At 40.2% G+C, this 26,924-nt stretch overlaps 1 protein-coding gene across 1 annotated transcript in view; it reads right to left on the bottom strand.

Moving 5' to 3' along the window:
* Window positions 1–26,924, bottom strand: part of pemt (phosphatidylethanolamine N-methyltransferase) — a 58,814-nt gene that overhangs the window by 11,321 nt on the left and 20,569 nt on the right. Inside the window, exons 3-5 of the mRNA XM_068305609.1 lie at window positions 17,008–17,123; window positions 9,515–9,660; window positions 4,137–4,248 (exon numbers count right to left, since the gene is read on the bottom strand). Coding sequence (XP_068161710.1) covers window positions 4,137–4,248; window positions 9,515–9,660; window positions 17,008–17,123 — 374 coding nt within the window. The remainder of the gene's footprint in view (window positions 1–4,136; window positions 4,249–9,514; window positions 9,661–17,007; window positions 17,124–26,924) is intronic.

The raw sequence follows: 26,924 nt of genomic DNA, 5'->3' as shown, positions 1-26,924 counted from the left end.
CAGTGGTAGAGCCGGCGGTAGAGCGGATCGTCCAATGATCCAAGAGCGGCGGTTTGATTCCCGCTCCTGCCCCCCCCAAAAAAACACCTGGAGTGTGAGCTGACAGTGGGAGGTGTCAGCTCACTGCCGGAGCACTGCCGAGGTGCCCTTGAGCACGGTGCCGTCCCCTCACAAGCTGCTCATTTGGGAGCTCCACAAAGGGGCTGCCCGCCACACTACCTCCCGCTGCATGCTTACAGGCCCCCTTGTGTGTGGTTGTGTGTATTACAGGGGCCTGTACACACTAATGTGCATGCGTGTGATTGACGGAAAAAAACTAGAGTGTGCATTCTTAATTTCCCTTCGGGGATTATAACTGTGTATTAAAAAATTATTACTTATTCTCAAATGATTAATTGCAGAATCATAGTGTTAATGCTACCGACTAAACTGTATGCTGAACCACTCACATGTTATGTATTATCTGTAAAGCGCTTTGAAATGTCTTCAGATGTGATTAAGCGCTATATAAATAAAAGTTGATTGATTTTATGAAAAATCAGAATTAAAAAAAACCCTCTGCTTTATTCCCATTTATCTAAAAGATATTTTGCTAAGCGGCTTAAAACTATGTTTTCAAATGCAAAGTAAAATAACGGGAAGAACAACTAGTGTAATTGAACCTGGGACCTTCCTGCTGTGGTGATGTGATTATATTTTATTGTGCTAATATTGCCGAAACAACAACACAAAATACGGGTAAATTTCTTTTGTGAACCAAAGGACTTTGTAGATTTGCAGTGGACAAAAATCAAATAACTACCACAGTAATTACAATTCATACTCAGGGGAACAAAGCCTCTATTTAATTTAATGGTAATTCATTTAGTTCTTCTAGTACTTCCCTTTGAAACAAGTTAAGTAAATAAAGCATACATCCTTCAACATACAGTAAAGACAGTTAAACAGATTATTGCTCAATCTGAGACTGCGTCCGTTTTCTAGTGCAGCGCAGCATGGAAAAATACATGACGCGGCATCGTGTAGCAATTTGAGTTACTTATCTAACAGCAAGAGTCCGGTCTGTCACCATGTATTAGCCTAAAAGCTAAAAGCTAATGTGTGTCAGATAATGTGTTGTGCAAGTCACACAGCGAGAGCAGTAATTGGCTTAATGCGTGGGAGCTACTGGCTGGCTCAGTAGGGGGCATGTGGGAGAGGAAGCAGTGTGCGTACAACTGCTTCTCTTTGAAGGTATTGCAGTTGTACTTGAACGGATTGCGTTTGTGTGTCAGATGAGAGAGAGATACGGACACATCCAGCTTCACTGACCCTAAACTGAGGTCAGTGAAGTACAATTAGCTTTTACATTTCAGTCAACACTGTGATAGCACTTAAGAACGCAGGAAAAGCCACCATGAAAGCCTTTTGCATTTTAGCGCTATAGCATCTTGATGTTCCACTATGGTCATAAGGACCAGAGCAATAACTGACGTAAAGGACATATTAAAATGTATGGATTCATTATTATTTTTCCATGGAATACCCCACAATGCTTTGCTGTTTGCCTCAGTATAATTATATAAACTACATGGGAACCTAACATACTCCTGCAAAGTCATTTGACCTAGTTGATGCTGAACAGTTATGAAAAAACAAGAGGATGTTGTTGAAACTCTATTGTTCTGCTTGAAAACATCAGCTTGAAGACATCTATATAGGTAAACTCAGTAATAGTCATAGCGCCACCAAGTGGCAACAGGATATGACATATTGTAAATTCATGATGACCTCAAAGCTGTTAAGCAAAGCCAAAACATCTTCCATCATGCTTCAGTGTGAATATGGTGACTTTTTGTCAAATGGTCCAGTCATGGCCACAAAGTGGACACTGATGATACATGGAGTCGTTGTTCTCAGATTGATAAACAACAGTATTCAACCTGATTCTGATAAAGATATCTGAATCAGAATCCAGAAGCAGTCAAACCTGTGTTTTACCTCGAAGCAAGACGTAGAGAGGAATACCCTTTCTCTGAAGGGTCATTCCACCATTGAGGAACAAGGTATGAGAATAGTCTGGATTGGCGTGCCTGAAAAGTCAGCTTCACCAGATGACGCTCGTGATGAATGCAGCAGATGAGAGGTAACCTGGGCTCTTGCAAGTTCCATTTATTCAAGGAAGAGGGAGCAGATCCAGCTAGTACTCTGTAGGTAAGCAAAAGTGACTTGATCTTAAAGCTGGCTGCTATTGGTAGCCAGCAGAGATCGATGAGCAGTGGGATGATGTGGGCCCATTTCGGCTGGATGAAGACCCAAGGTACCACCACATCTGAAGTGATTTCACACCACTTATTGACACACACAGAAGATCATCCTGGTTTGTTCCAGCACTTATGTAGCTTGCTGGATTAGGTACGGCCTGATCTTTATGATGTTGAATAAGGCAAAACAGAATGACTGGGAGACTGAGGCTAAATCATCAGGGGAAAAAAGCAGTTGATTATCAGTCATGACACTGAAATTTCAAGAGGCACTGATATGAGCAAGAGACAAAGGTTTCAATTTTGATGACGGTGCTGTGATGGCTGAACTGTTTGATGGGAAAACCAGGATCTCATTTTCAGCAATGCTACAATGAAGGTGGTGAACTTTCATCCATGTGGATACATCCAAGTTTGAGATCTTTACCAAGAGTTAGGGCGCATCTGTGGAGAGTAACACGTACAGCTGGGTATCGTCTGCATAGTAACGGTATGAGAAACTATGTGAGTGGATGGCAGGTCTCAGTGAGGTCATGTACATAGCAAAGAAAAGCGGCCCTGGCAGCAATCCTTCGGGGCCCCCAGTGGAGAGTTGAAAGGTGACTTTGCCAGGACCTTGAATAAATGCCCAGAACACCCAGATGGGTAAGACATGATCTGCAAGATTGGTCAAATGCTTAATGATGAGAATATAGTCTAAAGACATGAACACTGTGGTGATACCACATCCTGCTGGCAAAAGGAATTTGATTTAAATTCAATTTTCGTGGTATGGTCGTCACATAAGCAGCGGGTGAACTCTAGCAGCACAGAATGGACACTAGACATAGCGTCATGGTCATTCACACAGCATGTGTAACACAGAAAACATGGAGATGGCTGTTGACCTACACGTACACTACCCCTGTAACATTTCAAAAAGTTGAACTTGTGATTATTAGCAAACCCTTTCTCATGCGATCCAGTTACTATTTTAGTTACAGGTACTTTAAGTCAACCTTGAGACAAACTCTTAAGAGAATCTCTCCATGACAACTGAACTAAATCTACTTGGAAATTAAAACTGCACTGGTCTGACTACAACTTGTTTTAAGTCTTAAACCACGCGTGGAGTGTTTGTCACATTTTTGAATGAACACTTTGATTTGTATTATCGTATATGTTGAGGACACACAAGAGCAAAGGGCTTCAGGCTGCAGACAGTGGCTGTCAGATACTGTGTGCTGCTTTAATATTAGGGAAGGAGAGAAAGAAGCTGCCTGTAATAAAGGTAAGATGAATAGAGAGATATGGTGGTGGTGAAGTGGAGCAATTATCTGCATAACTGCTCATTATTTGCAGAGCTGAAGGTGGAGGGCTGGAATAAAACAAAATCAAATCCAGAGAAAGTCGGACAACATTAGTCCAACAAAAGAACTGTTACGGGTAGAGACGTAATAACTGCAAGATATTTTTGGGGGGGAAGAGGGGGGATGTTAATCAATGTCTGCTGTGTCTTTTCTGAAATGCTTCCCCAGGAACCAAGAACACCTGGTGTGGGAGATGTGGTCACGGTTGTCATAGAGATGAGGCGCACATTAACGTTTTTTGGCTCCCAACCTCAGAGAAGAGGGTAGTGATTTACAACTTGGAGAAAACAACATTTCCGATTTGCGGGTAGCAGCTTATTATGGTATGTTACCTCTTTATTTAGAACCATTTGACGCACATCACCGTCATCCAGGTGCAGTTGTTTGGGTTTTTTTTAGTTTTATTTTAGTTCATGTGCTAACAACTTCTCAAGCACTGGTTAAGAGACACACATGCACACACACGAGCACACACACACACACACACACACACACACACACACACACACACACACACACACACACACACACACTGTATACTTACATGAGTGCCAGGCCAAAGTAGTTAGCAGTGCTGCCCCAATACATGGGGTTCTCCATGACGTTGAATGGAAAGACTGTCACCTTCTCATCCATCAGGATGCCAAAATAGTCACCTGGGAAACCAACACAGAAACTTAATGTCGTGGCAGGTTTGTGTCTCTGTTTTGCACAAATTGTTTTGTAAGACAAAAATAAGTCATTCCTCATCCCTGTTTCTCTTCTTCAATGCTGCAGGAGTTAGTGAACCCACTCCAACATGCACAATTAGCACAGGAGTGCAGTAGTTCTACACTTGTGTCCACTAACAAGGTGAACAACAATTTAGTGCCAAACTTGGAAGGAGACTGTTGCCATGGTTTCATTTCTGTATCCACATTCAGTGGTCAATTCAAAGTCAGACCATCCACATTTTGCTGTGGCAGAATTATAGCTTCACAAATTTCTGACAAGTAGCAGACATAGAGATCAGACCAATGAGGGACATTCAGGGAAGGTTGCTTGGACAACACACAGCGGTGTTGAAGCTACGCTGTCAGCCCGACCCATCGTCACCTGGCTGCTACTGATGTCAGCAGTAAGATTATAGTGATATGAGCTCATGTGAAAGTTCTGTGGAAAGAGCTTTAGTATTGGATCAACACTAGTGACAGGGTGTCACAGTTGTTTCGGTAAGTAGAAATGATGATACAGTACAATAAGTGTTTGATTTTTTTTTTTTTTATGTCTTAGAAGAATTTAGAATTTTTGGGGACGTGTTGGAACCGTTTTCGTAGGCAGGTATTGGATTTTACATGGAAATGTGAAAAGTCTTTCTTTTTGTTGTTCAAGCCTTTTCCACAAGTGCCAAAAATAAAATTAAACAAGTTAAACCTGTACAGATTCTGCATTACTTAACGAACAGGGTCTTGCCTAGAATTAGTAGCTAATTAGAATAGAAATCTGTCCTCTAGCATAGAGGCTAGTTAGTGATACTGAACTATACATGGATTTTAGTAGTAAATAACAAAACAAAAACTGATGCAAAACAAAAAATGATATAAGTTATATAAATTTTCCGATTCAGTGTGTGTGTGTGTGTGTGTGTGTGTGTGTGTGTGTGTGTGTGTGTGTGTGTGTGTGTGTGTGTGTGTGTGTGGCTACTTTTGCCAGTGAAAATATTGGGGTCAGCTGAACAACCAGTGGACACTGTCCATTGAATTTGACAGTGTTCACAAACACAAACACAAATACACACACGCACACGCGCACACACGCACACACGCACACACACACACACACACACACACACACACACACACACACACACACACACACACACACACACACACACACACACACACACAGGCTTCCTGTTGGTAAATTTGACCTTTTGAATCACAGCAGTACCTGTGGCCGTTTTTTTTTGGACAATTTTCCCAACGCTGATGTTATACAACAATATTCATTATGTTTGGTTATTTAAAAGTAGGGCACAATAAAAAAAGAGATTATATAAACAAATATGCTTGGTTTGAATAAAAACCTAACCTCATTTTTGACCTTCCACATTATGTGACAACATGTAACCCATGCTGTCTTAAAAGGCAAACATAATATTTTTTGCGTGTTCCAGCATCACCGTCTCATTGTGGTTATGAAAATGGGGCAACCTGGATTTGTTGATGCACAGTGCCGACAATTGGAGAAGTGCGTTGAGAGTTGAGAGGGAGAGACTGGGCCACCTGGCCAACAAATTAACACTTATTGTGTGGTTACTACACCTACACAAATATGAAAAAAAAATAATACATGCAATTCTGAGAACATCTACAAAGGGCTAAAGGCCTCTCTGTCTGTGCTGCACAACAGTTACCATACTGTATAATTGTTGAACTGCTTTTTGCATTTATTTAAATGATAATATTCATAAAGTTGTGACTTTATAATCAAATTTTGCTTAAAAGCAAAACTTTTAGCGTCAATGGAAAATAAAGCATAACAATAATAACTCATAAAATGTGTCAAGTGGGGTTTCACAGATAAATACACTCAACAAAAATATAAACGCAACACTTTTGTTCTTGCTCCCATTTTTCATGAGATGGACTTAAAGATCTATAATTCAATCCAGACACACAATATTACCATTTCTCTCAAACATTGTTCACAAATCTGTCTAGGTGTGTGATAGTGAGCACTTCTGTTTTGCCTGGATAATCCATCCCACCTCACAGATCTACCACATCAAGAAGCTGATCTGACATCATGATTAGTGCACAGGTGTACCTTATACTGCCCACAGTAAAAGGACTTAAGGGGGCCGTGCATTATCTTGCTGAAACATGAGGTGATGTTCATGGATGTATGGCACACCAATGGGCCTCAGGATCTCATTACGGTATCTCTGTGCATTCAAAATGCCATCAATAAAATGCACCTGTGTTCTTAGTCCATAACAGATGCCTGCCCATACCATAACCCCACCGCCACCATGGGCCACTCGATCCACAACATTGACATCAGCAAAGCGCTCACCCACACGACGCCACACATGCTGTCTGCCATCTGCCCTGAACAATGTAAACAGAGATTCATCCGTGAAGAGAACACCTCTCCAACGCGCCAGACGTCATCGAATGTGAGCATTTGCCCACTCAAGTCTGTTACGGCGACGACCTGGAGTCAGGTTAAGACCCCGATGAGGACGACGAGCATGCAGTTGAGCTTCCCCGAGACGGTGTCTGACAATTTATGCAGAAATTGTTTGGTTATGCAAACCAATTGTTTCAGCAGCTGTCTGAGTGGCTGGTCTCAGACCATCTTGGAGGTGAACCTGCTGGATGTGGAGGTCCTGGGCTGGTGTGGTTACACGTGGTCTGCGGTTGTGAGGCTGGTTGGATGTACTGCCATATTCTCTGAAATGCCTTTGGAGACGGCTTATGGTGGAGAAATGAACGTTCAATGCACGAGCAACAGATCTGGTTGACATTCCTGCTGTCAGCATGCCAACTGCACGCTCAATCAATGCCTGTGGCATCTGTGGCATTTTGCTGTGAGACAAAACTGTACATTTCAGAGTGGCCTTTTATTGTGGGCAGTAGAAGGTACACCTGTGCACTAATCATGATGTCAGATCAGCATCTTGATGTGGTAGACCTGTGAGGTGGGATGGATTATCTCAGCAAAGCAGAATTGTCCATCTCATGAAAAAAGGGAGCAAAAACAAACATGTTGCGTTTATAGTTTTGTTGAGTGTACTTGTCATGGTCTCCATCTTCTTTGTGCTTGTGTAAATGACACTTCAATTGAATCAGGTAGAGTATCCTCACAGTGAGAAAAGAATATATATTTTTTAAGCCTTTCTATCTGATATGCATAAACTATCTCAAGGAGAAACAGACTGAATTTGAAGTGTGTCTGGATAAAAGAACACTTACTGAACGCTGCACGAAAAGTCTTCAAAATGCTTTTCACAATTATAGGAATTAGTCGATTTATTATGGGTGGAAGGGTGGATTTAAGTTTATGTAGATAAATAAAGATATGCATGAGGGCAACCATTTGGATGGTACAAACGTCTTGTTGGAATTTGGGTTAACTGAGTTAAACTTAATTGAAAGGGAAACATGCACAATACTGAATCTTGCAAGTTTTGTTCATTACGTGAACAATTCACATAATGAATTGTTCCAGTAAGTAATCTAAAAGACAAGTCTTGTCCTCAGTGCTCCCTACCAGACTTCTACACTTGTGTAATGTGTTTACTGTCCCTGTCCGGGTTCACATGTGCCTGGTAAACCTGGCTGAGCTTGGTGTGTCTCGTCAGACACACTGTTTGTGTTGCTGAGGTTTGCTCATATAGCCGCCTCATAAACTTCAATGTTATTGCTCCAATTAGACAAATCATAGTTGGTTTACATGATTTGCATATGAAGTAGACGATACACATTCATGCATACACAGACTGGCTGTCTGTCCTGTTAACTCTTATTAATTCCTGCAGCCTGTCCTGTCATCACAGTTGGCCAGCGACAGAGGGCTTGTTAGGAACATGACGGACAATCATACAAGAATGAGACACAATGTCTGTATTGTGGAGATGACTCACAGAGATTACTGACCTAGAAATCAAAACTAAAGCCTGCCAAGTGATCACAACATCATTCTCTTGATCATTTGAATTGATGTCTGGATTTGTTCAACAGCAGTAGAAAGAAAAACAACATGAGACAGATGCCAAGACATTTGTGTGTGCCGTATGTGAGAACATTACAGTGTCTTTATTCATGGAGGTGAGCATGGCTGTGTAAAGGCTGCATAGATGTGTTCCTGGTCGCATTTTCTTTACTTAACTAATTGCACATACATGCTCTTCTCACAACACTAAATACTGTATGAGAGGTGTAATGTGAACAGCATCTTCATTTGTTGCCCAGGTCATTTATGATGCTTGATTCAATGCTTTGCTTATTGTTTATATATCATTAGGACAAAGCAACTCAAACAAATACATGTTAAAAATAACACAGAACACAATTTATACTAATTATTATAAATACATGAATATATGGATGTAATTATAGCTATAATTAAGAGCTTACAGCTATGCTAGATGGTGTGTAGCTGCAACCATGCTTTTAGCTAAATGCTAACTTGTTTGTAGTTTTTATGGTGTATGTTATAGAACAAACTCTTGATGTACTGCATGTACAGTATGATGTATTTTGAAATTTTAATTGTAGTGCAAAGTAAATACTATTATGCAGCTTTTATGCCCTCTTTAAAATGAATTTGTTCCAGACATAAAAATTGGAAATGCATATAATGCGTATATGTTACCCACTGTATTTATATGTATTTATTTTTATTTAGTTATTTATTTTCACTACATACGGGGACTTAATGTGTTCAGAAAACATAAGTAGGTTTCATCCTCTAGGAACCAAGAACACTTAAATTGGGGCAGCACTGCTAAATACTTCGGCAACTTAAATTTACAGCAACCCATCAGGTAGCGATGAGATATTTCAAAGGATAGAAGTGAGTGAGTGACTGGCCCCAACAGAGTAAGGAATGAGGAGCAAAATATCCAAATGATCAGATTTTTAATTAAATAGCGATATATTGCTATTTTGATTTTTTTTAAAAAGACCTCATATTTTTACTTTTTTAGCCCCCACTTAAAATTGAAAACCACTATGAAATTTAAAAATGCACATAGGATCCCATCTCATATCAGATACAGTATGCAAACACGATCATAGAGTCTTTGGAATAGTGCTATACTGATCAATTTTAAAAACTGAGAACAAGGAAAAAATACAATAGCAGAGACAGACTAAAACTTTAAGCCCAAAGTACATTCACAGCTTCAGAAACATCAGGGTGCTTGGTTCTTACCCAGGAAGGTTCCAGTGAATCCCAGAGCCAGGAAGCTGCTCACCACCAGCACAGTGCCCAGCGCCATGAGTCCCACGCCGGTGTAGAAGACACCCGTCCTGTCCAGGGCCTCCCATCTGGCTTGGCTCTTCATCACCACCGTCATGCTGCAGGAAAACAAATCACAATCGTTTCATCCGTGGTTTGTGGACTGAAGCATCCAGAAGACCTTTCTCGTGGATACAATGGAAACATTCAAGGAATTCAAAAAATGAGAACAAGACACAGGAGTCAAGGCAAGGCCAGAGGAAAAGTTCTGTTGACCTACATCCACAAAATTCTCTATTGGTGTTGAGAAAAAGAGACACAGGTCATTAAACTGCTGCTCCTCTGTCTTTGCTAAAAGAGTACAAATAAACTTATTAACTAATAGACTGTGTTACAATATTTTTTCAGATCAAAAACATATTAATTTAATTCCCACTTATGTTCTTACTTTTTTTTTTAAAAAGTGAATTCTTTTTGCGTGAATCTTTGGAATTTTGTGTCAACATGATTATATTTGGCATTTGTGAATAAACGTGATTTTAAAAATCAAATTCAAATCTATCTCTCTCTCTACACACACACGCACACACACACACACACACACACACACACACACACACACACACACACACACACACACACACACACACACACACACACACACACACACACTCACACACGCGTTAGTTCCATCAAAAAAAAATAGGTGATGTGATTGACCTAACCAAGTTGAGAGTTTTATTTTTTGTCAGTTCAGGACAGTTCGATTACTTTAAATGAGGTGGCTCCAATAACGGGTTGCATAAGCTCAGCCTCATGAATTGAAGTGAGGGCAAACTGTTCTTCAACCTGGTCTTCCTGTGTGTATGAGTACTTGATTATAATTGACTATTTATCCCATGCTCATCGTTCATCATCATCATTACAAAGGATTCAACTGCCAAAAAGAAGAAGTACAAAACTATCTGAAAAAGGATCAGTATCAAATGATTTTCCTTTTCATGGTCTGACTGTCCTACTGGCCTACATTAACAGGGTACACCCCAGTGACGAAAGCAACAGGACGTCACTTCAGTGATTTGCAGTGCTGGTCTGTAATGAGACGGTGAAGGTCAAAGCCTGCAGGTAACTTGACATTGTCCGATGTATTGATTATTTTCTCGTCATCTTACACTCTTCCAACAGCAACCTTTAAGGGAAATACATTCAATTATAGATTCACAGTGTTTTCTCAAGAAAACATCCCGACTGCCACCAGTCCATCCTCAGATAAACACAACACACCTCCTTTTTGACCCACTTTGTATTTTCTGTCTTTAGTCCACGGCTACATGACGTTGAGAGGTTATCACACATCTAGTCCTTTCAGATGCTAAATCCATTCTCCTTACAGTCCTGCTTCCAAGAAAAAGAAAAATCAGTCTCAGTCAGACTTTCAAAATAACTAAAACAGGCAAGGGAGAAAGATGCATTCTTTTCTATTCACCCGGTTTGTGACGTATTGTACCTCCAAAGACCTTCAAGAGCTGCCTCTATCTTAGAAGACCTACTTCAATAAACCAGGAAAGAAATAAAAAATAGTAACAGGGCAAAACTGCCTTTCACGGTTTTCAGTTTGGTGTCAGATTAAACGAAACTCACATTATTAGTGATAACGGAACGGGAAAAACACAGATTGAACACAGTTCCATGTATTTACTCAACACAGTTTTAAAACTGTTTTAGACTCGGTTTCATCGCCAACGTTGTTCCATGAACGACTTTCTATATCTTGGTTCTGAATTTGTATTTTCAAGACATTGTTTCCATTAAAGTTAAAACAGTATCTGTATGTTTTCATGCAACATTTTCCAGTGAGCTTCAAACATTTACAACTTCAATCATTTACAAGAAACTGTAATATACTATATTATGAAATTTCAAAAAATGAAACTGAACAAATGAAGAGGTTTGATGGATCTCTTATCAACTCTCATTTTATAGTTTCATAGCACAAACAATGTCGCATCTAACAGTTTTTGAGATGTTTAGTTCCTAATAATGTTGGAGATCCGTGTGTTCACACAGCAGCGATTTGAAGCCTGATGTTCTGATTCTTTGTCATCGCTGATGAAAACTAGGCTAAGGGGTCTGTGGTTCAGACTTATGGCATTCTACCTTTGTTAAAGAAAAGAAGTCAGTATAACATGATGTGTGCCGTTCTGTCACGTCAGGTACAAAGAACACCCTCTGGGTTCTTTGTTAAGTAAAGAAGTAAGGTTCACCGCACACTGCTGAGAATCAGATTGAAAAAGAGATAGAATAAGGGATTTAGAGGACGGAACCAGGGGTGGGGAGTTACTAGTCAGTTAGGGCTGACCCTGGGCAGCAGTTACGACTGATTCCAAGTCACCGCTGACATAGCAGATTGCTTGGCTTCTAAAAAGCAGGGAAGCTTCTGGAGCGTCTCTGTTGTTAACACATCCTTTTCCTGCATGACTCGCTCCTGTTGGCACCATTAATCTGCAATTTTACTGCCTTTGTAGATGTGACACTGAATATCTAACAAACACAGCAGGATGAGGAGCAAGAAGAGGAGGAGGAGGAAGTGTGACAGGGTCATGGAAAAATGCTTCAGTGTGGGTGTCGGGTCCATTGCAAAATGAGCCTATTTCCACCAAAACCTGCAAAAAGGATGAGGCATGAAAGGTTAAGGCTGGCATCACATGACTCTACATCAGTGACTCTACTCTGGATATGAATTGTAATCCCAGGCATGAAACTTCAGACTCTCTCATCAATCCTAAAACAGTTGGGAGGACATTCTTCGCCCCAAAAATTCCAAAGATTTTGCAGCTACTCAATCCTTGAGCCCTTCTGTGTCTCTTTTCCAGTTGACCTATAGACAGAAGTGACTGACCCCGCTTCTACGTGAGTGTGAAACTGCATGGTGAACGCTCTCTTCCACTAAATTCCTTCATTCATTCATTCACAGTTACCTTGACATGGCAACCAAACAACAGTCCTGCATACATCTTCCCTACATTTTTAGACAGTCTAACAGGCAGCTCGGAAACAATGCAAGTTGTTTCACTTCAACTGAAATATCCCTCCTCTTGCAATATGCACTCTAAAGATGCAAAAATGCAAGAAAGAAAATGGTACCAATGTGTCATTTTCTTTCGTGTCTATATGGCACAGCATCACTCTGAAGATAGGGACAGTGAGGAGGAGAATCTGGATGAATAACATCTGTGGGAGGACTTGATTTCAGAGGAATACAGAAATTACTCCGGTCAACAGGTGAAGGTCGCTCCTGTTTTTCTCCCTCTTTGAAAACATAGCGGGCGGTGGCATGAAGGATGCTAGGAACATCTCTCTTGCTATTTCTAAAACAGTACAGTTGACAACACTGTTACCACCGAAACACAAAGTTGAGGCTTTGTTCCAGCAGCAAACACCACCCGCTGTAACAGCACCTACTGAGACATGCAGGCCCTGATATCTCTGGACTGCAAAGCCCCCAATGAACTCTGCAAAAAGAAGACTTACTGGTGAATGTAGTTCATAAATGATCTATCAGTTATCAGATAAATTTGTGTCATCCAGGACAACACAAACGCATATAAAATGGTTAAAATTGTTAACTGCTTCCTTCTTGGTAGCCACAGTCAAACGGAGAGTCACGCTGGGAAGACAAAGTCGAAATAGTAGTAGTAGTAGTGGTAGTAGTAGTGGTAGTAGTAGTAGTACTTTATTGATCCCTTAAGGAGGTTCTATTTGTCGCACTACACACAGCACAGTGAGCACACAAAAAACACACAGAAAAAGCACACAGAAAGAAGTACCAACACCTAGAAAGAATAAAAATAAGACAACGTAAAATATGTAAATAAAAAGGCATAAATAGACATAGGACTAAAGTGTTTATAGTGTTGGCAGTTTTATGGTTTATTGTGCGTGTCACCCTCAGCTCTTGTTTGGCCCTCTTCTTATTCTTCGGTTCTTTGCTTCTTAGGAAAAGACTGACAAACGCAATATTTTGCCAAACTGATGATATGTTAGTGTTGGATGAAAGCTAAGCAATCACCAAAATGACAACTAATCATTCTGAAAATCATGAATGTTGGGTCCAAATTAGTTTCTGTTCAGACTGGAGGGAAATCAATAAAACCTTCAGGACTGTTTATAGACAGTGAGGATGATACCAAAATGTCCATATAAAAAAGGCCATCCTAACTCAACACATTAAACAATGTTGTGCAGTAAAAAAAAACGTGACCTGAGCATCTTTAATAATCAGGCAGTCGACTCTTGAATAAAAATAGATCTTTCAAATTAATATTTTCTATTTTCAAACATCAATCAAATTCTAAATAAGGGTTGCAGCATTCTATTTTTAAGCTCTTTATATTCCCTGAGAATACACGCAGAGCACATGAACCCGCTAACATTTCTACATGTAATACCTCTAAATGTGAGAACCCCAAACCTCTCATCTCATTATGCTTCCTGTTAATAGCAGGAGCATCAATTTAAGCTCAGTGAGTTAATTAAAAAAGGGACTCGTTCAAGCTCCTGGAGGTTTTCTCTGACTGTTCATTAATGAGCCAATCAGCAGCACAGCTACAAACTGAAGAGTATTACCACGCTGCAAATGTTAAGATAAAAATACACACGCTGTATCCGCCACCGTGTCTTTCAGGAGCCAATACATTTGTAGGAACTATAAAAAGACACGGCTGTCAGTCAGCTAATCCTTATAGCAGTGAATATGCAGTATATGCATGTCAATTAAACACACGCCTGCAGAATGACAATGAAGCTGCACAGCAGTCGCTCTGTCTGTGATTGGGATTTGGACCTTGTAATAATGATTTCTGGCAGGTTGAACGAACAGAAGACATTTGTGACTGCTTTGTTTCTGAGTAAGTTTCTCAATGTGTATTTACTTCGTGAAACATTGACATCAGCCTCAATGTTGACGTCAAACTTCGTTACAGCTACCAAACTACCAAAAAAAAAATATGACTGTCTTCTTTCATCAGGAAAAAAAAAAAAAGTTTGTTTCTACCTTTTTTCGTTTTTCAGTAATATGCAGTGGAACGCAGGCTGTTTTCATCAAAAACACCTGAGAAAACCAGCTTTTAATGAAAAACTGCTGAAGAAACAGTCACTTTGACACTAATACGTTTTTTGCTTCATAGACACCTCAAACATCTCAGCAGTTGTTTCCTTCTAGAAAAAAACCCAAAAACAAAACACTGATGGTAATATAATTTATATATGAATATAAGACTTTTCAACCTCTATATTCGACAAAAGCATATTATTTCTTTTCATGGTCGCAGCTCCACAGCAGCTGTCTGCCATCCAGGGCTTATAGTGAAGGGGATGTGATTCAATGTGCTTTTCAACAGCGCATCAGATGGTTTTCAGTGGCTCGGTGATGAAGGCTTGGACGCAGCTGCTGGGCCATGGAAACCCATTCCATAAAACTCTCTACAATGTTCTTCAGTTAATCTAAAGATGACATGGAGTTTTGGGGTCTGCAGCTCCTGACTCTGCATATTATCCTCCTCATTATGACGCCGTTCTGTGATTTCATGTGGCCCTCCACTTAGTGGCTGAGTTACTGTTGTTCCCAATCACTTCCAGTTTGTCATAATGGTACATAACTGGTGACATCCTACCGCTGCACCACACGGGAATTCACTGAGCTCCTGTGAGAGACCCATTCTTTCATAAATGTTTGTAGAAGTATTCTGCATGTTGCTTGGTGTCATTTAACTATAGACAAGGAATTTACTGCAACACCTGAACAGCTGGATAGCTGAGCAAATGTACTTTTGGCAATGCCGCGTATGCACAAAATCAGAAAAACACCTGTTGCTGTGCTTTTCAATTTGCCAGCAACTGGAAAATATTACATAAAAACATCACACAAGCAATTAAATGAAATCATTTGTAATTTCAGTTGCAATGGGGGCAATTTAGGACATTGAATAGTACACAGGTCTTTTCAAAGAGTTACTTTCACACTGTATAATAAAAGATTCTCGTCATTATTTACTTAATTCAAATTTAACATTTCTAATGCAACCAATTGAATTGTTTTTTATGTAATATTATTCTTTTTTTGATAACCAGTCTAAAACACACAAGATAAAACTGGCAAAACAATTCATCACTTGCATGGAGCATTTTTCTAAAGTGCTGTTGCCTAGCAACAGACATCCCAGACATCTTTTGAGAGAGGAACAAAAAAAAAATTCTTCTCACACTGGCATATTGTCAATGTGTGGTTTCATTGAGGGTGCCTTTTCAGTATTTTGACCGGCAGTGGGTTGTGTGGGAGTGTGTACTTTCATTGTGTGTAGTGTAATGGGATGTGTGGGTGACACGGCCATATACAGAACTGTAGGCACAAAAAAGGATGAGGAAGGAAGAAAAGAGCACGTTAGTGGAATACAGGAGAATTACATTAACAAGTAACACTGAAAAATGACTCTGTCATGCTAAGCAATGACCAGAATGACCAAAAATATATCGAGTCAAACATCATCTGAGAAGCAGACACAAAGCTAGGGGATTCAGAAACAAGATTTTAACAAGTATTAGATTAAATTCACCATGAAACAACTGCAGACGCAAAGTCATAGTTGAAAATCTGGGTGACAACTGTATATTATTGCTAAAAATTGCTATAAATGTTCAAAATCTATTCATTCATTGTGGGGATATCACTGTCTTTCGCAAAGAAACCTGTATTTGACCATAAATTTTGAAAGCTAAGTTTTCAAGGAACAAAACTTCGGTATGCTATTATAGTAATTTCATTGTACTGATCATGGGGAAACAGACCACTTGACCTCTTGAAACAAACTCACAAAAACAAAATATTATTATCACATATTGTTTTTCAACTGAGAGTTGAGGAGTGTTGGTTTACGCCTAACAGAGTAAATGAAACAGGCTCTCAACTGGTCTTGTTTTAATCAAACTATATGGTGACTAAAAACCAAACTGCGTGAATGTTCTGAGAGGTTATTAATAAGTTTAATTGTTCGTCAGTAGTTGTTTAATAAATTTCAATCTATAATCACCATTTGAGGTCATTTAAAAGCCATTACTACTCTAAATAAGAAAGTACTATTCCCTGAGACTCACCAGAAACAATAAAAACACACATAAATGATAATAAACAAGTTATATAGTAGCTTAAGTTGTTTCGAGTTTTGGATTAAATGTTGGTTTTCAAAAAAATAATACACAGAAAAATCAAAATCAAGTTTACGTCATTCTACTCTTCTTAATATCTGGGTTGTGGCAGAAAGAGGAATTATGGTCGCCGGATATGGAGCCAGGTGGTTCTTCGTATCTACGAATGTTTGTAAGTCGGGATGTTAGTACCACGAGGATTTTGCAAAAGTTTTGAAATGACAAGTGATAATCACAGGGCTGGTTGACTACAGTTGGAACTTCACCTGTGGCTACGGTAGACGTTGAGGAGGAGGATGATGAAGCCCAGGCAGTAACAGGCCAGGTAGGGGCTGCCGAAGAGCTTGGAGAGTCTCCGTGTACGATGCTCCCATCTCCCCACCTGACAACCGACAGACAGCAGTGGACTTTAGAAAGGCTAACTGCACGGACAAAAGGTCAAAATATGTCACCGTACAGACAAGATAAATCAGCATCAGTCCATCACATTTGTGCTGCTTTAGTTACAGATGAATTTGTGAATTACAGACATTGCTGGTTTGGTGAAGCGAGTTGCAAACACAACACTAACAATATTATATCTTCAGTTTGGAAAGAATTCCTCTTTCTATTTACATATCTAACAGATGCTATAGAACAGGGGGCTACATCAGCATAATGGATGTAATCAAAGGGCCAGATGTAAATTATAAATGTAACTAAAGGTAACTTAATGTAATGTAAAATAAATGTAACTACTCCTTAATGTTCAGTGTAGTTTAGTTTATTTAGTTTATTTTTTTCAGACATGTTCATATAACAGACTTCACACCTTCATCAAATTTTATAACAATAATAAATCTGAATTTATTACTTATTTGAGTTTAAAACATTTCAGTTGCATGGAAAAGATATGTTTACTTGTTTTTCTGTTATAACATAAATTCTTTTTAATTTGTCAGGATATGAAAACCAAAGAACTCCATCAATCATAGATCAATCATAGAGAATAAAGAAAAATAACATCAAACACAAGTTAGGGCATTAATTTTGTTTAACATGTTTTTGTCGATGTTAAAATGGGCTTAATTATTGCATTGTGGGAAATGTAGTTTCTGGTCAAAGCACACTTTTGTGTGCTATCTACTATTTTAAAATGTCAGAGTATGTGCTTTGTCATTTTGCATGTTGCAACAGTAAATGCGTTGTCTATTGAAGAAATCAATCTCGCTGTCACCAAAGCCTGCAATCATCCCTCACTTTGTCTCTAAGAGGAAAGTTAGTGTCGAGGCTGGTGATTTCATGCTTTCGTCATCCTAAGTATTCCTGGTTCAAGTAAAGATTAGCTAAAGAGAAAGGAGTACAGAGACAACGAGCTGATTTATATCGACTCCCTATAAACTGAAGTTCTTCATGGCTCCATTACAGACCAGACTGATTAATAAATGTGCTTTGTCTTCCTATCTTGATGGCAAAAACTTTCTTAATTTCCCTTAGGGGATCAAACCAGTATATAAAATTAAAATTAAATTAAAAATTAAAATTAAAAACAGACAGCAGTGATTGACAGAGATGCCAACAACTAAACAACTTGGAAACACACTTGCCAAATCAACGATTTGATTTTCTGTACTTGTGTTTTCATGACATTCATTATTTTTCATTGAGGAAATAAAGCTACTGTAAACTATTTATTTAACCAAAGAGAATGGAGCTAACAACCAAATTACAAAGCACAATTTGCTTTCAAAGGTTCTGGTGCAAGAAAGTCAAATAGAAGAAAGTTTCAGCAGAGGAATGCATATGAGAGCAGCATTAGGCTCCTAAATATAAGACATTTTAATCATAAAGGGATGAACGTATGGATAGAGACATTTTTTCATTTGCAAAACTTGACACAGACATCCACTAATTAAATTTCCTCATGAGTTAATGCAATTTGTACTTTTTTCTTGCACTTCAGTCTCATTGGAGCATGGATTCCTTTTCTAAACAAACCCGTAATGGTGCTCAACAAAAAAAATAATTTCTCTACTGGTTAAACCACCTGTCGGTGTAGCACATGTTCACTCACTTACAAAATGGATATCTTGAGTTGGCACACAAGCATGAACTGCATTGTGGGTCTAAAATTATCTGTATCACCACCAAAATCTAAAGGCTTACTTTTTGGGCAACATCCTACATCAACATGGAGTAACAGCTACGTAGTTCCAATCTGCTCTGAAAAAGATGAGCCAACAGTTGAGATGGTTGAACCCTCAATTGTATAAAGTGAGCTGAGAATGTGTGGAGATAAGAAAAAAACAGTGAAACACATGGAAGAATCTAAGGTAGAGTGACGGCAGCCCTGGACAAGCAGGATGACAGGAAGGCAAGAGGAAAAAAACTTTCTCCGATGAGACTTGAATCACCTGTTCTGGAAGTCTCTCTCTGGAAGCCTACGCATGAACTGGCTTTTTAAAGTACAGTTTATTAACAGAGAAGAGTGAATATCAAACACACATAAGTCCATGCCACTGGTGGTTATCAAAGCTTCATAATTAATACCTTTACTCCCCCTCTCCGCGTTTCTCTGCAGCACTAATCTGTCACTGACTTTTCTTTACGCCTTCTTTCTCATTACCTGGGTACCAAGAGAATAAGTTTGCTCTATACGTAAAGGCCAGCCGTGTAAGCACCTCTGTGACTCAGAGTTATGTTACATCAAAGTCCTCATTACAGCCTCCTCTGTGGGATACTGCGACATAGCGAGCTAAAGATAGACAAAAACAATGAATGGACCGATGACTACCCATATCAACAGTAGTATAGCATTCCATCTGTGGTTGTTTAGCTGTAAATGTGGCTGTTTATAACCTACCTGAACCCTGAATATTAATATTTCATTCCACTTCCTTTTTAAAAAAAGAAATTATATATAGGTACAGTATATACTGTTGTGATCCCGGAAGGGAGATAAGGAACGCACACTCTAGTATGTTGTCATCAATCAATCACACGCATGCATATTAGTATGTAAAGACCCCTGTAATACTGTAATAATCCCTGTGCACCGCAGTGAACCGGCATCGCGCCTGGAGGGTACCCTGCCTCTGACCCCAAGTCTGCTGGGTGAGGCTCCAGCAACCCCGCGACCCGCAACAGCGGTAGAAGTGGTTAATGAAAATGAATGAATAAATGAAAGACCTCTACGTGATCCATTATATTACCCACACACACACACACACACACACACACACACACACACACACACACACACACACACACACACACACACACACACACACCACACACACACACACACACACACACAGAAAAGGTCCTTTAAGCATGCGAATCGGGAGAGAAACAGCAATTTGCGGAGTCTGCGCCTTGCTCAAGAGCACCCTGGCACTGCTCAGTTCGTGAACTGACACCTTTCCACCTACCAATTCATACTCCATAACTTTTGGTCCACGTTGGTCTTGAACCAGCCACCCCGTCGCTCCCCAAAACAATAGGTAATGGACTGAGCTACTGCCGCCCAAATGCATTGATTTTGTCTCACCATGACAAACTCACTTTTGCCAATCAAATATGAGTTTTTATCTAAAGATGGAAACAGAATGACACGCTGTGGCAACCCCTAATGGGACAAGAAGAAAGGACGTTATCCATGGACCAGAGGATGTTGTGTTTCTTAATATGTTGAGAAGATTCTCTCACTTGTCTAATACATAAACAACACAAAGCCCCACTTTGATCATGTGGAAAATAAGTTGAAGAGACCATAGACCAGTGGTTCTTAACCTGGGTTCGATCGAACCCTAGGGGTTCGGTGAGTCGGTCTCAGGGGTTCGGCGGAGATGGAGGTCAAGACACGATGTGTTGGGTGTTTTTGCCGAACATACACGAATCACTGTACGTTTGACACATCGTGTCAATTCGTGATGACCCGCCCCCACCTTAGCATCCCTGGCTGCAGGTGATCACGCTACATTGATTAGCCTACCTGTGCTACAGGGGATTTTACGCACTCAGTAGTCGATTTATGCTTGTCATGATGGTACGTCATCTGATTGCTTTCTTAATATTTAATTCATAGTAACTATGTTGAGCAAAAAAAGAAAGTGGTCGGAAAAATATGTGCAACGTGAATTTACATGTACTGTATAACAGAACGGTGTATATAATTTTTTTTTTTACTGAAGAAGGGTTCGGTGAGTCAGCATATGAAACCGGCAGGGTTCTGTACCTCCAACAAGGTTAAGAACCACTGCTATAGACTATTCCAGTAGATTAAACTTGATGAATGTAAATTTTTGAAGTAAAAAAATAAGCTGTAATTATTACTTAAATGAAGCAAAATGCAGGAAAACACATGAAACTGGGTTATTTTTTGACAGTTATTTGATACTTTCAGCATTTAACCTTTTGCTTGAAAAAGGTAATGAGTCATGGTCCACCTTGAGTAGCAGACCAATTACCTCTGCCATAGAGGTTACGTGATTGGTTCAGTTCGTTTGTTTGATTGGACTAGCACCTTCAAGTACCTAAAACAGAATCAGTGGGGAATGAAATGGGAGGTCTGCTCTGTGTGACAGAATTACACACACTGATTGGTACACGTGATGCGGATGTTATGAATATGGCTGCTAGATGTCTGTGTAGGTTCTCAGTTATCCAGGTCATGGTTAACCAAAGCTGTTTAAATCAATCCACTGGACTTTAAGAAAGTTACAGTTGTACAAAGTTACAACTTTAAGAAAGTTACAACTTTTGTAAAGTCCAGTGGATTGATTTAAAACTTTTTGGATAATAATGCTGCTAATAAACTGCTACTGCACTGCAATTTAAGACTGTGGAGGTTCTTACTTTCCACAGGGACAGGTCTGTTTTGTTTCCGATTCAATTCAGCTTATTTTATACATAAATGAATTCATTCATCTTTTTGAAGACGAGACAATCATAATCGTCTCGTCTTTAGCCCCCTATCCAAAGTATGGGTCACTTGTCTCCTATAGCCTATCCCAGCTGGCTACGGACGAGAGGGGAGGTACACCCCGGACGCTTCACCAGTTCATCGTGGGGCTGTATTTTATATATCTTTTACAATTTAGAAAACTAAATAAATAAATAATAGTTAATGCTATTACTCAGTAAATTACTTAAGGAACACTTGAAAAACACTTCAGAATAGCGGTGTCTACCTGGGCACACACATTTCCAATTACATCAAATTTTACCAGACAAGTCCATCACTAATACTTTGTATTTTTATATAATTAATAATTTATAATAATTTATAATAATAATTTATATAATTAATAATAATTTTTACTTTCCAACGGCATTTTATATGAAAATACAATAAAGATGAAAGGGTTAGCAATAATGACAGTGTGTAATCCCCGCTTCTAGAAGCTGTGCTGGCATCTGATCCATGATAAACAAAGTGAAACACAAACTGATGAAACCTAGGGGAGCTATTACAGCAAAAACACTCAAAATACAGTGTACCCATTATGCAATGGAACAGATGTGGGAAAACTACCTGCCCTCAATCTAACTAATACTTTGCATCACACTGTCCGGTCCGTCTCAACATATCTCTACACACATATGAGAGGACATGCACGTAATTTGAAACTTCTGCAAACATGACAATTTCCTACACGAACCCAGTTCATTGTCAGTCAGAATTCTGCTGCGTAAGCTAAAAGTCAACACACACACAATATTCAATATCCTGTCATACTTGACACTGTTTGTAAATTCTGAGCTGGTCTGCATACATAAGAATACTTGAGTGTGCGTTGAATTTCACCACAGTGACCTGGGAGTACGAGATGCAGCTCGTTCTGGTGGGTGAAAACATTCCCTCAATAGGCCAATCTTGTGATAGAGGAAGAATATTTTAAGCTCATATTTCACCTTAAAAGACTTAGACTTAGACTTCCTTTTATTGTCATTGCACAGAGACTCAGAACAGTGAATCTGGCGATGAAATGTCGTTGCTTGGCAACCGGAGTACACAGCATTTGTTCACTTCGCTATTTCTATAGTGTTAGGAAACATATATACAGTGTGAGAATAGACATAGACATGTTTTAAGTGTTATTAACAGTATGAGTCTTATAAATAAAATTTAATAAATAAATACATAATATTGCACGGAGCCTAAGGCCTGGCATGTAAACTTGAAATGTTGAAAAAATATGTGTATAGATTATAGATATATTATAGATAGATCATATTATATAATTTATAACTATAATATATACATATATATATATATACAATAATAATAATAAGAATAACAGATTCTATTATATAATTATGTACAATGTCGGTACTTAGCAGCTAACATTAGAGAAGAATATTGCACATGGGAAGATAGATAGATAGATAGATAGATAGATAGATAGATAGATAGATAGATAGATAGATAGATAGATAGATAGATAGATAGATAGATAGATAGATAGATAGATAGATAGATAGATAGATAGATAGATAGATAGATAGATAGATAGATAGTATATTAATCCCAGAGGAAATTGCATATATCCACTGCTCAGGCATTACATAACAAATAATACTGGATAAACACCAGGAGAAAAAGAAACACTGACATCACAGGACATACCACAAGACATACACTACACTAACAGACAGACACATGCAGCACTAACAGGACTTATATACTAAACTATAACTAAAATATAAACAGTATAAAATTTAAAAATATTACAGTATTAAAATATAAACAGTATAAAATAAAATCTAAACAGTATAAAATTGAATTAAAATATAAAACAGTATAAATATACTGTTATATATATATATATATATATATATATATATAAACAGTATAAAATTAAATTAAATCCATTTTCAACCCCGTGCTGACCTCGCCACCTCCCCCCCGCTCCTCCTGAGAGAGTCATTGTACCCCCTGATGGCACGGGGCACGAAGGAGGACCTCAGCCTCTCTGTGGAGGCGCTGTGTGACAGCAGTCTGTCGCTGAAGGTGCTTCTCTGCTGGGAGAAGGCGGTGTGTAGGGGGTGCCTGGTGTTGTTAATGATAGCCTTAATTTTAGACATGGTCCATGGGTACGGTCAGACAGAATCTGGTGTGCTCTGGCTAAGCAGCGTTTGTGTGCAATGTCCTGGATGGGGAGGAGTGGGGTTCCAATGATCTTCTCCGCTTTCCTCACCACTCTCCGCAGAGACTTCCAGTCTGAGGCCCTGCAGCTCCCGGACCAGACGCAGATACAGCTGGTCAGCAAGCTCTCGATGGTCCCTCTGTAAAAGGTGGAGAGTATGGGAGGGGGGAGGGAGGCTATTCTCATCCATCGCAGGAAGTGCAGACGCTGCTGTGCTTTCTTTGCCAGGGAGGTGGTATGAAGTGACCAGCTGAGGTTGTCTGTGATGTGCACCCCCAGAAACTTGGTGCTGCTGACGACCTCCACTGCTGTGTCATTGAAAGTAGAGGTGTGTGGCTGGGTCGGGATCTCCTGAAGTCGACGATGATCTCTTTTGTCTTGTTGATGTTCAGGAGCATGTTGTTCCTCCTACACCATTCCCCCAGATGTTGCACCTCATCCCTGTAGGCCAGCTCGTTGTCATCTTGAATGAGGCCCACAACTGTCATATCATCCGCATATTTCAGGACGTGTTTGGTTTTTTACCGTGGACGACAGTCATGGGTCATCAGGGTGAACAGCAGGGGGCTCAGGACGCAGCCCTGGGGTGAGCCAGTGCTCAGGGAGATGACACTGGAGGTGTTGTTGCCCACTCGGACAGACTGGGTTCTATTGGTGAGGAAGTCCAGCAGCCAGTTGCACAGGGGGGTGTTGAGCCCCAGAGGGCCCAATTTGCATACCAGGTCCTGGGGGATGATCGTGTTGAATGCTGAACTGAAGTCCAGAAACAGCACCCTCACGTGGGTGTTCTTCTCCTCCAGGTGCTCCAGGCTCAGGTGGAGAGCAGTGGAGATGGCCTCATCAGTGGAGTGGTTTGGTCGGTATGCAAACTGGAACGGGTCGAATGATGCGGGCAGTTTGGATGTGATGTGGTCCTTAACCACCCACTCGAAGCACTTCATGATGGTGGATATTAGTGCAACAGGGCAGAAGTCTTTGAGGCAGGAGATGGTTGGTTTCTTTGCCACTGGAATGATGGTGGCTGACTTGAAGCATGGGGGGACAATGGCCTGGATGAGTGATGTGTTGAAGATGTCAGTGAACACGTGGGCCAGCTAGTCTGCACACTCCTTGATCAGCCGTCCTGGGATGTTATCCGGACCAGCAGCTTTCCGTGCGTTGACCTTTCTCAGAGCTTTCTTCACAGCAGTGTTTTGAAGCCTGAGGAACTGATCATTAGGATGGGGGTGGCTTTCCTTGCTGGTGTATTGTTTAGAGCTTCAAATCTTCCGAAAAAGTTGTTGAGCTCGTTCAGGAAGCCGATGTCGTCTTGGCAGCGGGAGGGTGTGGCTTTGTAGTCTGTGATGGACTGGATTCCCTGCCACTGCTGTCTGGTGTTGCTTGGGGTCCTGGAAGAAACCCTGTACTTTCTGGCTGTGGGCACGCTTTGCCGCCCTGATGGCACGGTTCAGATTGGCCCTCGCTGATTTAAGTGTCACTGCGTCACCAGATTTGAAGGCTGCATTACACTCCCTCAGCCTCGTACGCACCTCCTTGTTCATCAAGGGTTTCTGGTTGGCACGTGCGATTATTGTCTTGGTTGCTGTGACCCCCTCCATGCACCACTGGATGTAGTCAGATACTGATGCAGCGTACTCCCCCACATCCGTGTGCTTATTGTCCGTCGCAGCCTCCCTGAATATGCCCCAGTCAGTGCACTTGAAACAGTCCTGTGGTGCTGACATAGCTCCCTCAGGCCACACTCTCACCTTCTTCACATCGGATTTTTCTCTGATGAGCAGGGGCTGGTATGCTGGGATTAGCATAACTGAGAGATGGTCTGAGGAGCCAATGTGTGGGCGGGGGGCTGCTCTGTAGGCCTTCTTGATGTTGGTGTAGACCAGGCCCAGTGTGTTCACCCCTCTCGTTGCAAAATCCACATGTTGGTGAAAGGTAGGGAGGACAGTTTTCAAGTTGGCCTGGTTAAACTCCCCAGCAACAATAAAAACTCCAAGTCAATAAACAATAAACAAACAATAAAAATAAACAATAAAATAAATAATAATAATAATAAACAATAAAAACTCCAAGTCAATATTATTGCCCTTGATAGCCACCACATTTCAGCATAGGGTAACACTGGCTGGTTCATGAGCTTATTTTAATCGCACCATTCAGTCAAGTTCAGATGCCCCCCGGGCTTCTGGGCATCCCGGTTCAAATTAACACTCCAGTGCTAATGAGTAATGTGACAGCTGGCTTGCTAACAAACCTCCAACATGAATTCCAGCCCTTTTGGCAGGCGATGGAGCACACCAAAATCCACTCAGGTATTCTGCAGATGGGCTCCTGATGCTGCTATCAAATCATCAATCTAGTGATGGAAAATAACGGCCTGGATCAAGAGGGTACAAAGAGTGGTGCCAGCCTGGCAGGAACCAGCAGCTCTTCAAAACAAATTTAATCAAGGCTTAGGTAACAGTCTCCTCCTGCGTCCCCGTCAGCCATCTTCCACATTAGATGCAGGTACTTCAATGTCCACTCAAGACATAAGGAGGATGTCTGATGTCTGATAATAATTCACAGGACAATACCTAAGATGCAAAAATGAAAAACATAGTGGGAAACAACCTCGACGTGCAACCTCATGTGCAACAACGAAATAACAAGAGTAACGGAGTACAATTTCAAATCATGATTCCAAAAAAACAATGACGGAATTCACGACAAATGTTTTAACATCTATTCAATATTCAACATTATACCATAATGTGTCATTCATTTCTGCATACAAAATCACTAAATGTGTTGGAAAAAGGAAGGCAGGACTGATGGTCCTGATAGCTCTGCATGAGCTCAGAATAATGGCTGCTTGATTCTAGTCGGCGCCACTGGAACAACAGTGTCACAACAACATGAGGTGATGTAACATTAGTGGCAAACACAGCGCTGCATCATCAGTTTAGCAGTTTGAACGTCCAACATATTGTCTCTGACTATACAGTATTCAAATGAATGTACTGTACATTAAAAAAAAAAAGTAAAAGTCTTCAGCTTTGACTGACAGCCTGACC

This window comes from Antennarius striatus, chromosome 21 (assembly GCF_040054535.1).
Source record: "Antennarius striatus isolate MH-2024 chromosome 21, ASM4005453v1, whole genome shotgun sequence".
In the NCBI taxonomy this organism is placed as follows: Eukaryota; Metazoa; Chordata; class Actinopteri; order Lophiiformes; family Antennariidae; genus Antennarius; species Antennarius striatus.
The sequence above is the reverse complement of the archived record's forward strand: the minus strand, read 5'-3'. Positions and strand labels throughout refer to the sequence as shown.